Consider the following 14,368-nt stretch of genomic DNA (forward strand, 5'->3'; position numbering starts at 1 on the left):
TCGGCCATCTTGAAGTTCAGAAGGCAAATGCCACGTGAATTTCTCAATTATATAATTATTTATAAACTACTTCTCCTCTTCTACGTGTTAGGCCTACTGGCCTGTTACAGAGCTATCTTAGCCCTTATAAATCGCACCGGTCCCGAGGATAAGGTGACTCCCCCCCTATGCTTCCCGGTATATTCCATGGATGTAGCTATATGTGTTCACGGGGCCAGTTTGCGGGAGAAAAACCCTGCTGTTCACTCCCAAGACCGGCAAACTTGGCTATGTCTCAGAAAGATCCTTAAGACAGCCATTAGGCTAACCGCGGGGAGACTATAAATATGTCAATTAGTTAATGCTGATTATACACAACTAAATTTTATATTAAATAATTAAAAATTAATGTCTTAATAAAATTCTTTCCCAATTGTACTTTATACAACTTTTGGTTTACAAATATTACCTTTAGTAGGCAAATGTTAAAAGTGGGATTCCACTATGAAAGACAACATTCTGTATTTAAATGTGTTTTTTCTCTATCTACTGATCTCTCAAGTTTTCGTATTTACACAGTTTATGTTTGATGCTGAATTATGCTAAAACTTTCCTTTGGCTGCATTCTTAGACAGTTGGGTGATAAGTTATGTGTGGGGATGTGCATGAAACGAGCGACAATGTCATTTAGTTTCGTGGTTGGGTATGTTGACAAGCAATCTTGGAGAAATCAGTTAAGGTAGCATACGCAAATAAGGGTTTGGTTGAAGCTAGATGTAGGGGGGGAGGAGGTGAAATATTCCTCGTGCATATTATGTGTCGAAATAGTTGCACAGGAATAATCCTTTACAGCAATTTGAACAGAAGCGAATTTCGCTGAAGTGACACACACAACGGGTATTAATGTAAAAGGATGACAAGAAGATTGGTTATTTTCTTGCAAGACGTGGTTGGATGCAAGTAAGTAGGTTAGTTTGTGTATGTAGATGATTTTATCGGACATGTCGAGAAGCACCGAGTTGATGGAGGCTTCAAAAATATCCTCTTTCATTTTCTAACCCAGCCGTAGACAATTTGGTCGAATCACTAGTGAAGCGGAGATTGTTTATGCTGTCCATTAGTCACGTGACACTCGCGTAACAAACCAACAGTGACGGTTCCATTCTTCTTATAGACCTCAACAAAGATATCAACAGTGGCATGTGCACAAGAGACAAATAAAGAACGAACAAAAGATCGAAGTAAAAAGTAACGATATATTTTGCCTATCCTACAGACAGACAAAATTCCGAGAAGATAGAAAAAAAAAAAATGAATTGGAAAAAAGAAAAAAAAACGCACCCTAAAGAAAACAATAAAATAGACAGAAAGAACAAGAAGAGAAAGATAGAAAGAGAAAATGGGCAGGTCCATGGTGGGAGAGAGTGACAGGCGCAGACAACCAATCCCAGGGACTTGCGAACTGCATCAGTCATTGGTAATCTTTCCCTCGTGGTAGGACAGACTCCAGCGTAGTACCCCTCAACCACCAATGCACCCGAAGTTCGTCACGATAACGTGCTCCTCACCTTCCCTGACCGCGGGATTCGCAGAAGACGTTATCATTCACGAAACACATTTACATAACCATCCAGAGGAGACACAATTGTACTTTCTTGGGCAGAAACGTGACCATCCCAAGTCAGTAATGATTCCCGGTATCCGACGCCTCTTTGACGACCCCTCTTCCCCCCCCTCTCGAAGATATGAAATGGAAATTAGGGTTAATTTGGGGTGCTTACCTGATCTGGCGTGGAGGAGTTATCAGAACTATTGTGGCCTGTTGTATCCGGGTTACCGCGACCACCTCCGGCACTGCTGTTCCCCCCACTGTTGCCACCACCACCATTACTGCTATTGTTGTTGTTGTCTCCTAGGTCGCCTGGTTTGCTGTCCCTTTCGTCAATGACCAGGTCAATGGGCATCTTCCCTTTAAGACAACTGATATACCGTTGGCAGAAGTTATCACACAGTTCATGAACCTGCAAAAAAAAAAAACGAATATCCAATTAGTTTTAGCCTTGTAAATAATAAAAACTATGAAAACAAATCCAATATTGTTAAGCCTAAATACTGCTCAAGTCACCGTACGATTAACATACAGAGTTAAGCCTAAATACTGCTCAAGTCACCGTACAATTAACATACAGAGTTAAGCCTAACTTGAGTGATCAATTGAAACTACCTATTTTTACCAGTTTGCGACGTTCAACTAGTTTATATTTGAGATGGAATAAATAGAGTTGTAATCTCCAGACATTTGTGCCCATTCTGTAATTTTAAAGTATTATTAAACCGCGGATTAAAAAGCTTTTGTTCGAACTTGTTAATCTTAGTTGAATTTTTACACATTCGGGGTGGGTGCTTATGTTATTTTGAGGATTAAGAAACAAGATAGAAAAGTACGAAAAATTAAACAGGCGCGGAAAGATTTGTACAATAAATCAAGCGGAACTGGTTCCCCACACTATGATACGCAGTGCAAACAGCCAAGTTATTGCTTGGCTACTGGGAGTGAAACAAGCAGGTAAAATATGATGGAACACGACCAGAGACCAACATCTTGTAGAAAACCATTAATCAATGGCTGGGTTGTCTGTAGTAAACACAAGGGTATCGTTCGGGGCACGAGACTCGCGCGGAAAGCCATGACATTTTATTAACATAGATATGAAGGCCTCCATTGGAGGACTTACCCCCATCAACAAGGGATTTGATAGCGAATTTATAATAATAGCGAGGGTGGAGAAGGGTTGTAGAATGGTGTGATTTACACGTTCGTGCTACCTGTGGGAGGTTCAGTGACATATTACTTCTACAATGTAGCTACCACTCATCATTTTTATTATAATTTTTTTTCTCTCTCATTAAACCAGTTTTGATGGAGTCTGGAAAGGTTAGAGTGGTCGGGGAATTTATGACTAGTTAGATTGGTCTGTGTTAATTGAAGACCACAATGAACTTTTGCTCAACTACCAGAAATCATTGCGCGACAGACGCTATAATCTTATATATATCACTGTAGAATAGTAGTATTCATATATATAACAATAAACATGCAATAGACAGAGTATCTGTTCCTTATCCTTATAAGGACTGGCTTAAAGGGGCGAAGCAAGAATGCTTTTCATCTTCCCCGTTATCTGTCTATAGAGGACAGTGTAGGGATAAGGTGTTATTGAGCGATTAAAGCTCTGATCATGGCAGGAGAGTAACAGCAATATCCCAGCCTCAGTCAGAACTTCATTGGCTACAGCATTGCCATCCATTACCCTCCAAGGGTATTAATCAAACAGTAATATAATCATAATCATGACATAATAATAATAATTTGTGAGTTCAACAAAATTCATCATTGGCCTGTAGAGTAGAATAAGCTGAGAGTCAGCAGATAGTAGGAGAGGAAAATAAAGATAGAGTGCATAGTGGTAGAGTATGTAAAAGAGGCCTCAGTTGACCTGTTTTAGCTATTCCCCCCCCCTAGGGGAGATTCTAAAACGGTCGTTGATTTTTCACTTTAGAAAAAGGAAAACAGATAACAAATAAAAAATAAACATAAAATCTGGGAAAGAATAGAAAGGTAAACTTAGAGGTGGGGGAAGGATCTGGCCCGAGTAATGCAGCTGTAAGCCGTCGCAGCTCGGGTTCTATCAGACCGACCCCGACCGCTGTGAACTGTATGGAGAGAATGGTGTTTAGCCAAAGATTATTCGTTGTTGAGCTTTACAATCTCCGAGATTAAAAGCTCTTCCTGACCTTTTGTTATTCGTACGAGAGTGTCATACAGCGCCATTTTTTCTTCCTTTTTTAGGTCTAAGAAACCACATAGCTGTTCTGGAGTGAGCCTGGTGATGTCTTTAATGAGGAGGTCTCCCCCATTCGAACATTAAGACTTTATGATTTGTCTTAGTTGAGATGAGGAGCCAAGGTTCCCTTAGATTTTCTATTGCTGTTTGGAGTTTTTGTGAAGTTTCAGGATCTCCGATGAAGGTATTCATCATTGCCTCCCCGACTGTTCCACCGAGAGTGTCTTCGTCGTGTGATTTGTCCATAACTTCTTTTTTGTTATGGAAGGTTTCCTCTGACTCTTCTGATATTAGCTGGTTTGGGTTTCTTCTTCTTCTGGACTCATTGGCGGTTTTGCTATATTGTTGCTAGCTTCCATTTTTTCTACTTCTGTGTCATCATTCTTATTTTCTTCAGTTTGCTTGTTGGAATTTTTCTTTGGGTTATGCTTCTTCTTCTTGTTTTTTCTTCCTTCTGGATTTTGCGTGGCGGCATCTTCAGTTTCTAAAGGTGGGGATCGAAGGACAGGGAAGTCTTCTTGCTCTATGTTTTCAGGCTTCTCTACTGAGGTGACTGTGACAATAGCACCACCCATCCTTTCTGCATGCGTTCTTGATGGGCAGGTGTTAACTTTGTGGTCCTTGGACCGCATTTGAGGCAAGCCACGAGACATTTGTCCAGTGCATGACTTGTTAGGCAGTTTTTGCATGCCAGTTTGCTCCTAGATGGTCGAAGGATTCGCATCGGAAGCATTGCCGCTAGGTAAATTATCCGCTAGGATAATTGTAAATTATCCTAGCGGATTCGATGACGACGAAGTTTGGAACTCGCTTTCATCTCGAGCGAGATGTTTACTTCGCCCGACTTCCATTGTGGGTTGTCTGCATCGTTTAAGACTTGTATGTTGCGGACAACATCCCATTTTCCGAACACTTCGTGGATGACTTTTTCGTCACTTTGTATATACTCCAAAGGGAATCTGGGGATTTTAAGCATTTTGATAATGCTCCCCACCATGAACGGAGCAATTTCCTTTCCATTACATTGAAAGCATTCAAGCAATTTGTCTCTAGTCTCGTCGCTCCTTACTACGACTATCCACTACTACAATAGGAGTATTCATGATAATCATAATCATGACCACAAATCCAGGGTACCCGTTGGCTTCTACATGCTTAAGGCTAGATCAAAGAATTTCAGCATATGGTGTCTTAAACTTTTGGATTGATAACAAATATATATCAAGTAAATATAGTTATTTAGGATAATATAGTAGAGAATATTATAGATCCAGAAATATTTTATAGCAAAATATAAAAATCTTAAAAGTTCAAAAAATTACCAGGCTTATACTAAGACGGAGTTGCCTTGGTTTACACTACTGTATGTCTTTTATTAGTGCATAAGCTAGGTTTCACTAGCCTGATTGCTGTTTTGACTGTTGGTTCTCATCTGAGACCAAGCAGAAATTAGGGGAATTAAGGTGTAAAGATTCAAATAACGCACGAGCACTGGAGTGGCCAAGATAGACAGATTATGAACACATTATTATAATATAGATCATAAAAAATCGTGTATTCAAGGCGAATATATATGGACGCTTGGGCAAGCGCTCATGTCTTCTATATGGTCCGCGCTAGGGCAACTCGTCAATGCCGGTGAGAGTATTCCCGTAAGCTCTCTGGTCGACCACTTTACGAAACTTTCATAGTTTCTACATTCGGGCTTTGAAATAATGCTGGATGTAATATTCACTTGATTTATATAATTTTGCATCGCCGAACTGAAGCCTTTTGGTTCTTTATTTTAGTAAAGATTGTATGCAATCTCCTGTATATATGCACGTTTAGATTGTCCTTAACATCTCCTGTATATGGTATGTTTTTAACATTTGTAAGAATGTACGCTAACTTTTGCTTAGTACTATCCATATCATCATACTTCCTCATTAATCTGAAAATCGATCACCTTCTGTGTACAAATGCTTGTTTAAGGATAAAAACAAAGTGTAGTCCGCTCATTTTCTATTAGCTCAAACCCGACACATCAACCCACTGTTACAAGTCCGATTTCGGCTGTCAAGTGTGGCGACTTCATCTCGCTCCTGACCATCTCCCCTCATCCACTTAAAACAGCATCCTCTAACAGCACGAGATTGCCAAGAATGTAATAATGTAAGGAAAGTGGTGGCATGCAATGATAGGGGGGAAAAGGAAGCTTGGGGGGGGGATGCTTTGCATCTCTCGGATCCAAAGGAACTAGAAAACACAGGGAGAGAGAGAGAGGACAGCTTCAACGACAATCTATCCCGTCAACGCGAGAATAACTATAATCGCCGTCATAATTGCGAGGCTTCCTTTAAGGATGAGACCCAGAAAGGGGAGGACAATAACATTTGCCCGCTGGGACAAATAGCTCAGAATGACGGCAACCCTATCCCAATAAGCCTGCAGCAAAACTCGCCAGCTGGGTCTGAGCAAGAAGAAGGGGGGGGGGGGAAGAAGAGGAGGGGTCGACCGAGCCCGTGTGACGAGAGACGGACAGGAAAATATCTGTAATCTGTAGGCAACACGCCGATAGCTAGGACCGGACATCATCGTAGTCTGACACGGAGAAAATAACATAGCACTTGACAGAAAGACAACGCTACTGGGCTCAAATAGGGCTTCGACCCCTGCCATCATTCTCTGTCGATACGTCCAGCTTGTAACATGATTCACAAAACTTTCAAAAATGTTTTTTTATCGTTTTTTTTTTTATTTTATTTATTATTTTAGTTTTTCCTTTGAAAGGTTTCGAATGCACAAAATCCGGAAGATGATTTTGTAGTTTCCGGTTTGTTAAAAAGCGTGTCACTGAGCTTTTTTTTTTTTTTTTAATTTAAATAATGATCTCCTCCTAACATTGGCTTCGTTTCTATATGAACACGTTTTTTTTTTTTTTTTTTTTAAATTCCAATACATGGATTTTCAATAGTTTGTTGACTTATATCATTTCTTAAATTCAGTCTCTGTTATCTACATCTGTATTTGCATTTTCTTCGATCGTTTGTACGAGAGTTTCGCTATTGTAAATGCGAATAGCATCTAGCAATAAAGGCCACACGTTCACCACAACCCCCCCCCTTTTTTTCCATCAGCTTATGGAAAAGGGGGGAAAGACGGTTGTCAGTGTTGCACAAATGTGTTCGTCCTACCAGATACACAAATTCCTAGCCACACGTCAATACATCAAGTAGACATTGCATAGAAAGTTAGTTCCCCCCCGTTCGATGCACACACACACATACACAAAAAAAAATTCCTTTTTTTCCTATCCCTCTCTTTTCATAGAAATCCCACGGGCCATGGCCAGTTGAATAACGTCGTTTGCATACGGACATGAAGGGACTTTTTAAAGCAACCAGTCCATCACCGAAGCCTATTGTACATGTGTAGTGGAAAATTATTCAAATCCTCGGGCGAGTTTGGCGGAAGCTACAAAAATAACGAATTCCAAAGACGTTGCTCGCACCTCTAACGACTCATCTATACAGGGGTGAGCGTTAATCTAACAACTAACTGGATGCTTCTTACGGCCAACATCCTCCGCGGAAAGAATTGCCATGATAAATAGCATAACAGTAGCTTCCCATTAGTTCCTATTGGGAAGAAACATGTCTTTTGTGGGGCAAATGCAAATATTTTCAACGTATTCCACTAGACTCTTTTTTCTCCTTTTTCTAAAGCCCCCATTTGTATTCCAGATAGATAAATAAACCGCTGGCATCCCCATAGTTATAAAGTACGAGTGGGTCTCCTTCATCAGTAGAAGAGGAGGATGGGCGAAAGTAGAAAATGTCTTCAAGATGATTACGAAAACTCCGCTACAGTAGCGATTTGAAATTAAAGACTTCCACTGTTCTAGACAGACAAGCCGAGGTAATATATAATTCTACTCTTAAAACGTTATTTTTTTTTTTTAAAGGTCTTTTTCAAAATGCCTTACTGCATTTAAATTCGTTTAGCCCTCAGTAAATATCTTATATCAAAAGAACAACGCAATAGATTGCCATCGGAATACAAGTAATTATCCACTGTATTGCTTTTCGAGGTACTTCCTGATTTTTCTAGGGACGTTTTAAAAGGGTCTACGTGCAGTTCATAGAATCTATAAGCAGATCGAAAAAAAAAAAAAAAAAAAATCGGGAATTTTTCCTATGAATATCATGCTGTTTCTTAGGCCTAATTTTCCTGCGGACCTCCAACGTTAAAATCTCTGCTTCCACAGCTGTGCTGTTTTGTTTTTTTCTTACATTCCGAGATTTGAATTTCCGTATATTTCTTCCTGGAAACACAAATATTCCTTGTTCATATGCAACACTATTTGGAAAGATAGTTGCATCCGCTACTTCCAGTTTCTTTTATAAGCACAGATGTTCGAAAAACCACACACAGAGAATCGCAAACAAAATGTGAAACAACATTCGAACTTTTAGAGATTGGTATTTTCGGATGACGTCACTATTTACGTATCGGTCATGTGATGCATCATTCTTTCATCTGCTACATTTATCCAGGCACACGTTATAGAAAAAAATAGATCAGAAATGAGCTACTGAAATTTATGCTATTAAAAGTAAACTGTATTTGTTTACCTTTTAAATTTCAATAGCTTTTCCGAGCCTAACACGAACAGCTTACAAAGTAGAAAATAAAATAATGAGTATTTCAATTGCAATAGTTTCAAAATCATTATTGCAATTGAAATACTCATTATTTTATTTTTATTAAAAGGTATATTCGTATAATTTATTATATCATTTGAGATTATGCGAATTAATAAACATTTCTAAATATCATGTAATATATAACTTACTTTTATATATTATAATTAATACGTAAAAATTCATATAATTTGCGTTTTTTTTTTAATTTTATTTTAGCATAGATAAATTGCTTGTTAACATACAAAAGAATTCTTCAAAAAAAAAATTCATTTATTTTTTTATTCTTATATATATATATATATATGTGTGTGTGAACATGTTCATAAACTGCATACAAATAACCGTATTCCTTATGACAAGGATAGGATACCCAACATCTCATTAAAGATTACCAAAGGACACTCAGGAACATTGAACCTTTCATCAGACTGGTTTTCTTAAAATGATGTAAGTGCTATTACACATCGTTTTCTTGATTTCAAAGAAGATCCATCAAAACATCTCGGGCGCATAGAATTTACCATAGAATAAAGGCATAAAATACAGCTATGTAGGGCATGACGTCATATATACGCATGCTGAACTATGCCTACTAATTTCATCTTATAATAATTATCATATAAATAAAAAAATGGTGTATTTGTACAATTCATTATATAATTTGATTTTAATAGAATAATAAAAATTTTACATACTAATTAATATATTATTTTCTACTATATACTATATGAAATATCTTTTATTTATTTTAGATTTGAATTTTGGCTAACAGGAAAATTGGTTACCAAGAAAAGATTCTTTTGGTGTGTGGGGGAAGGGGGCGATTTATTATGTTTATACATTTTTAATCCTACCTAATCGTAATAAAATAGAATTATGAATACCCAGAACAATATAAGAGCAGCTCAGCAATACCACAAATCGGAAACTGCTTTAAGTTCATTTTTAAATGTCATATTAATCGCTCTTATAATATCTTGAGTAAAAGGTTCTGGCTCAAATGTTCAGAAATTAAACCTGAACAGTCTAAGTTCACTATATATTGAAAGAAATTAGCTTTCCGACTGTCTAAAGCAAATATGAAAAAAAAAAAAAAAAAACTAAAATTAATTGCTCGTATGAAGAGGGATTTTAAAAAGCTATGCAGGGTTCCTCTTCCCAAATCATTATGCCGTCATAGTTTTTGTGGCTTACTGTGCGCCTTTTATAAAAGCAATCAAACTTGTAATAAAACACCATCTTACCAACTCACTGGAGATTCTCTGGCAAAAAGTTTGAATAATCAGCTATTCACTTGGATAAAATCACCTCTGTTACAAATATTGAAAAAAGAATTTGGTGTGTAATGAAAACTGCGACCGAAATAGAAAAAGATGATTCGATAGAACAACTAAAATTCTACGTGCATTACATATTTTACGATATTTTTTCTTTTTTAAAAACTGACTCTTTCTAATCGCCCCCTAGAGGGTTGCAAAAAGCCAACCGCTATTAATTTGAGATAACTGTTGAATGTAAAAAACCGACTACATGTTAATGGCCTATGAGGCTTCCGATGGAACAACTGTTATTTCTTATTAACCTCCGAGGTGTAAGAAGGTATTACGGAAAATGACTTCTTTTACACTTCTACCCGCAGATATGTTGCAAATAATGTTCGTTGAAAGATTATAAATGGGTCATGTAAGTTTTTTCTTCATAAATAAAAGCATTATAATGTTGATGTACTACTTATTAATGTTGAAATAGTTAAATTAAACCCCCTAATAAAATTAGGGGGAAGCGACAAGGCTTAGCTCATTATATAGAGGATATTGACTCCCACTAAAATTCAAAATAACTTATTTGCTGTAACTATTCACCGCGCATGCGTCAACTTACCTTTTCTAGTTCTAGTAAGTGGAACCTTAGCACTTGAATTGCTTGAACCATCTACAAATAGAAAAATAATGTCACGATTAAAACTTCTTACTCTTTCTAATGCTTTAAGAAATGTAGTTTACTTTATATTAAAATATTGGAAGTTTAATATAACTTAGTTTAACCTGGAGATCATTCTTACTCGTTGAATATATTAAAAATATTCGTAAAATGCGTATTCAACTGGTAGATTAATCATAGTAGCGCATTTTAAATTAGCACTGATCTAGCAGACGATAATTCAAAGATCAACAGTAGCGACATCTATAACAGTGAGAAATCTGCACTGGCCAATAAATTATTTTTTAGTTTGATCTGACATCAGATATTAGTATCGTTATTTAGAAACCCTTCAAGAATCATTCAACACTAACGACCTCTATAATGTTTTCAGAGTGAGGTGAACTGCAATGGAAAGCTGCCATCGAACACTATATTTAACTTGGGTGAATTAAAACATTTATGTAAAGCGATATTCATCTGCCGAATTTAAGTGGATGGATTCTAGGCACGTCTGCAAGGGAAAAGAATATGTTGAATAAAATTTCCATACAGTTATTTTTATCTTATTTTTTTTACGTAAACAGTTCTAGAATGAATTTTTAAGTCACCAGCTGGTAATGTTTTTGGCTTCCGAAAGACAAACTGGTATTAAATTTCAATCACGATGAGCATTACTACATGCAGTGGAATTCTTAAATAGGGTTTAGAAATTAGTGTTAATATTATCAGTCAAATGCCTAAATTGTAATACGATCTTGTACTTTTTCGTGCTTCTCAATGCTGCATAAACTAGCAGGTTTAATTGGATACTTTCCACAGAGTATTCCCATAAATTCGATCATTAATGGACACCCACTTCTTTTAATCACCAAGACGTGTTCGTTTTAAATTCATCTCTTCCTGATATAATATGCTAAATAATATGCTAAAGAAATCTTTCTCTTTACACACACATACCATTCAAGTACGTTATTTTCAACATTGCTGACGTCATCTATCATTTATGTAAATTAGATTAACCCTATATAAATTAAAAATAGGTGTATTATAAATTATTCAATTAAAAATCCAAAATATTGATTAAATAAAGTATTTACATATTATTTCTTATAAATTTAATATATAAAATATTTTTATAAACAATAATTAATTTAATTGAAATTAACATTTTAAATGGAGAGGTGTTTCTAAGTAACCGCTAGGCGTAGCTAAATCCTTTTGAATAGTTTAAAACTGCTTCAAATACTGTAGAAACATATTTTAAACATCGGCATAATATTAATATTTGTTACGAAATGAATTTTTAACAATGTTAGCATTTCGGGTTTGCTAGGCCGCCATTTTCGGTGTCATCACTTGAAAGACAATTTCGAAGAGTATACGTTATACTTCTGGTTATAGGAAAAATCTATATTTTAAATTGGACACTTTAAAGTATATAACTAACTAAAAGTGTACATATTTGTTTAAAAAAATACTGCAATGCCCTTTAATCGATGTTTTTAAGTGCCTATACATAAGCAACTCAAATATACGTTATACTTCTGGTTATACGAAAAAAAAGCTATATTTTAAAGAATATAACTAACTAAAAGTGTACATATTTATGACCTTTAATCGATGTCTTAATATTATTAAGCGCCTATACATAAGAAACTCAAATATGTGATATCAGTATTTAATAAATAATTTTTATAAATAAATAATATTTAATAAATACCTTAGTCCTTATAAGGACTAGCTTAAAGGAGCGAAGCAAGAATGCTTTTCATATTCCCCGTTATCTGTAGCGGACAGTGTAGGGATAAGGTTATTGAGCTATTATTAAAGCTCTGATCATGGCAGGAGGGTAACAGCAATAGCCGAGCCTCAGTTAGAGCTTCATTAGTTACAGCATTGCTAATGAATCAATCACCGCCTAGTTCCGATTTTCTTTAATAAATACTTATCCTTATAAGGACTGGCTTAAAGGGGCGAAGCAAGAATGCTTTTCATCTTCCCCGTTATCTGTAGCGGACAGTGTAGGGATAAGGTTATTGAGCTATTATTAAAGCTCTGATCATGGCAGGAGGGTAACAGCAATAGCCGAGCCTCAGTTAGAGCTTCATTAGTTACAGCATTGCTAATGAATCAATCACCGCCTAGTTCCGATTTTCTTTAATAAATACTTATCCTTATAAGGACTGGCTTAAAGGGGCGAAGCAAGAATGCTTTTCATCTTCCCCGTTATCTGTAGAGGACAGTGTAGGGATAAGGTGTTATTGAGCTATTAAAGCTCTGATCATGGCAGGAGGGTAACAGCAATAGCCGAGCCTCAGTTAGAACTTCATTGGCTACAGCATAGCCATCCATTACCCTCCAAGGGAGAATTTTATTATTCTTAATAAATACCCTTTCTTATAAGGACTGGCTTAAAGGGGCGAAGCAAGAATGCTTTTCATCTTCCCCGTTATCTGTAGAGGACAGTGTATGGATAAGGTGTTATTGAGCATTTAAAGCTCTGATCATGGCAGGAGGGTAACAGCAATAGCCGAGCTCAGTTAGAACTTCATTGGCTACAGCATGCACAATTTCTATCACTCCAGATATCAGAAATTAATAAATAATTTTAGTTAGAAAAAATAAAAAGGTGTCGCTGATAAATGCATAATATTTTTGTTAAATCAAAAATATTTATTAAATAATTTTTTTAAAATGTAATATTTTATTACTTAAATATTATAATTAATTAAAATCTTTTAATAAAAATAAAAGTGATAGTAAAATGGAGCAATTTCCATATATTATGATAATAACAACATTGAAAAACTTGAGTCCTCGGAGAAAAATCACTATCGCTTCAGTAAAAAAAAAAAAACTAATTAATTTTATAATTTAATCTAATATAGACAGAAAGCGAATCCATTTGGTGTGCTCAGACAGGACGTAATACAAGGTACGCTGATAGACAGGCTTATCAATAAGATGGCTTTGTACAGTACAAAGCTGAGAAACAAACTGTTGGATGCGGAGCATGACGCACGCATGGGAGACGCACGACCCTCCATTTAGTTAATTGTTTTGTTGCAAGAGCTCCATCTAATGGTTATGTCGCCGATTAGGAAAGAAAAGCTGAGTAACTTGGACACGAAAACTATAGCGAGCATCTTTGTGTTTATATGGATAATGGGAAAGGAACTAGATGATCAGTGTGGACTTACATTGACAGCTTTTAGTGACGAGGGGGGTAGACTTGCACTTGCAAGTCCGGAATTGGACTTGCAGTAGCATATAGAAACGCTTCCGTAGCGTTCTCTGCATTGTATTCTTCGGTAGCGATGATTTCTTAGTCCGTCAGCAATGGATGAGATTCATGTAATAACTCTTGGGGGAATTGGTAATGTTTTTACTCTCTAAGTCGCAGTCTATCACTCATCGTGTTTGAAAAGTGTGAGTGAGTAAGATTTATTTCATTCTCAGCAATAGTGAAGAGAGCGTGAAGGGTTTGTAGATAGTGGGAATGCAATTGATAATGCCTCTAGGAGCGAGAAAAATATTGGACAGAAATGCAATTTGATGAGTTAAGGAAAAATTTTTAACGTAATGAAATAAAATCAAAGCATTTTTGGCACCTCACACTCCAAAGAGAAACCACCATATAACATTTCGAATCTTATGAAGGCATGTTTATTATTGGTGACTCTATAAGGCGCATGTGGATTGAGTTGATACATCCTTTAAGCTGCGATCTTATTGACTGATTCCAGTGATCTTTCTATGATTCGATGCATCTCTCACATGCTGTTTTTAGGCCTGACAAAGAGAAAGTTGTACAGGGAGTAGGAAGTAGGACAAGTGGAAAACTACGTTATACTTGGCTAAGAGTTCTGGACATACAAAGCAAAGTTTCGTAGTGGAGTGACAAAGAAACAGGTAGAATAGTCCATTCGTGGT

The 14,368-nt window shown here is 36.5% G+C and overlaps 1 protein-coding gene across 4 annotated transcripts in view; it reads right to left on the reverse strand.

Annotated features, from left to right (window-relative positions):
• The window catches only part of LOC150102192 (homeobox protein Meis1-like), a 243,094-nt gene that overhangs the window by 207,389 nt on the left and 21,337 nt on the right, over positions 1 to 14,368 (reverse strand). For all 4 annotated transcript variants that reach the window (XM_090399507.1, XM_090399509.1, XM_090399511.1 and 1 more), the window contains exons 4-5: positions 10,394 to 10,444; positions 1,761 to 2,000 (exon numbers count right to left, since the gene is read on the reverse strand). In XM_090399507.1, coding sequence (XP_090255633.1) covers positions 1,761 to 2,000; positions 10,394 to 10,444 — 291 coding nt within the window. The remainder of the gene's footprint in view (positions 1 to 1,760; positions 2,001 to 10,393; positions 10,445 to 14,368) is intronic.

The sequence above is a fragment of the Typopeltis vanoorti genome, chromosome 10 (genome assembly GCF_054136105.1).
Source record: "Typopeltis vanoorti isolate ZY-2024b chromosome 10, IOZ_Tvanoo_1.0, whole genome shotgun sequence".
NCBI classification, from domain to species: domain Eukaryota; kingdom Metazoa; phylum Arthropoda; class Arachnida; order Uropygi; family Thelyphonidae; genus Typopeltis; species Typopeltis vanoorti.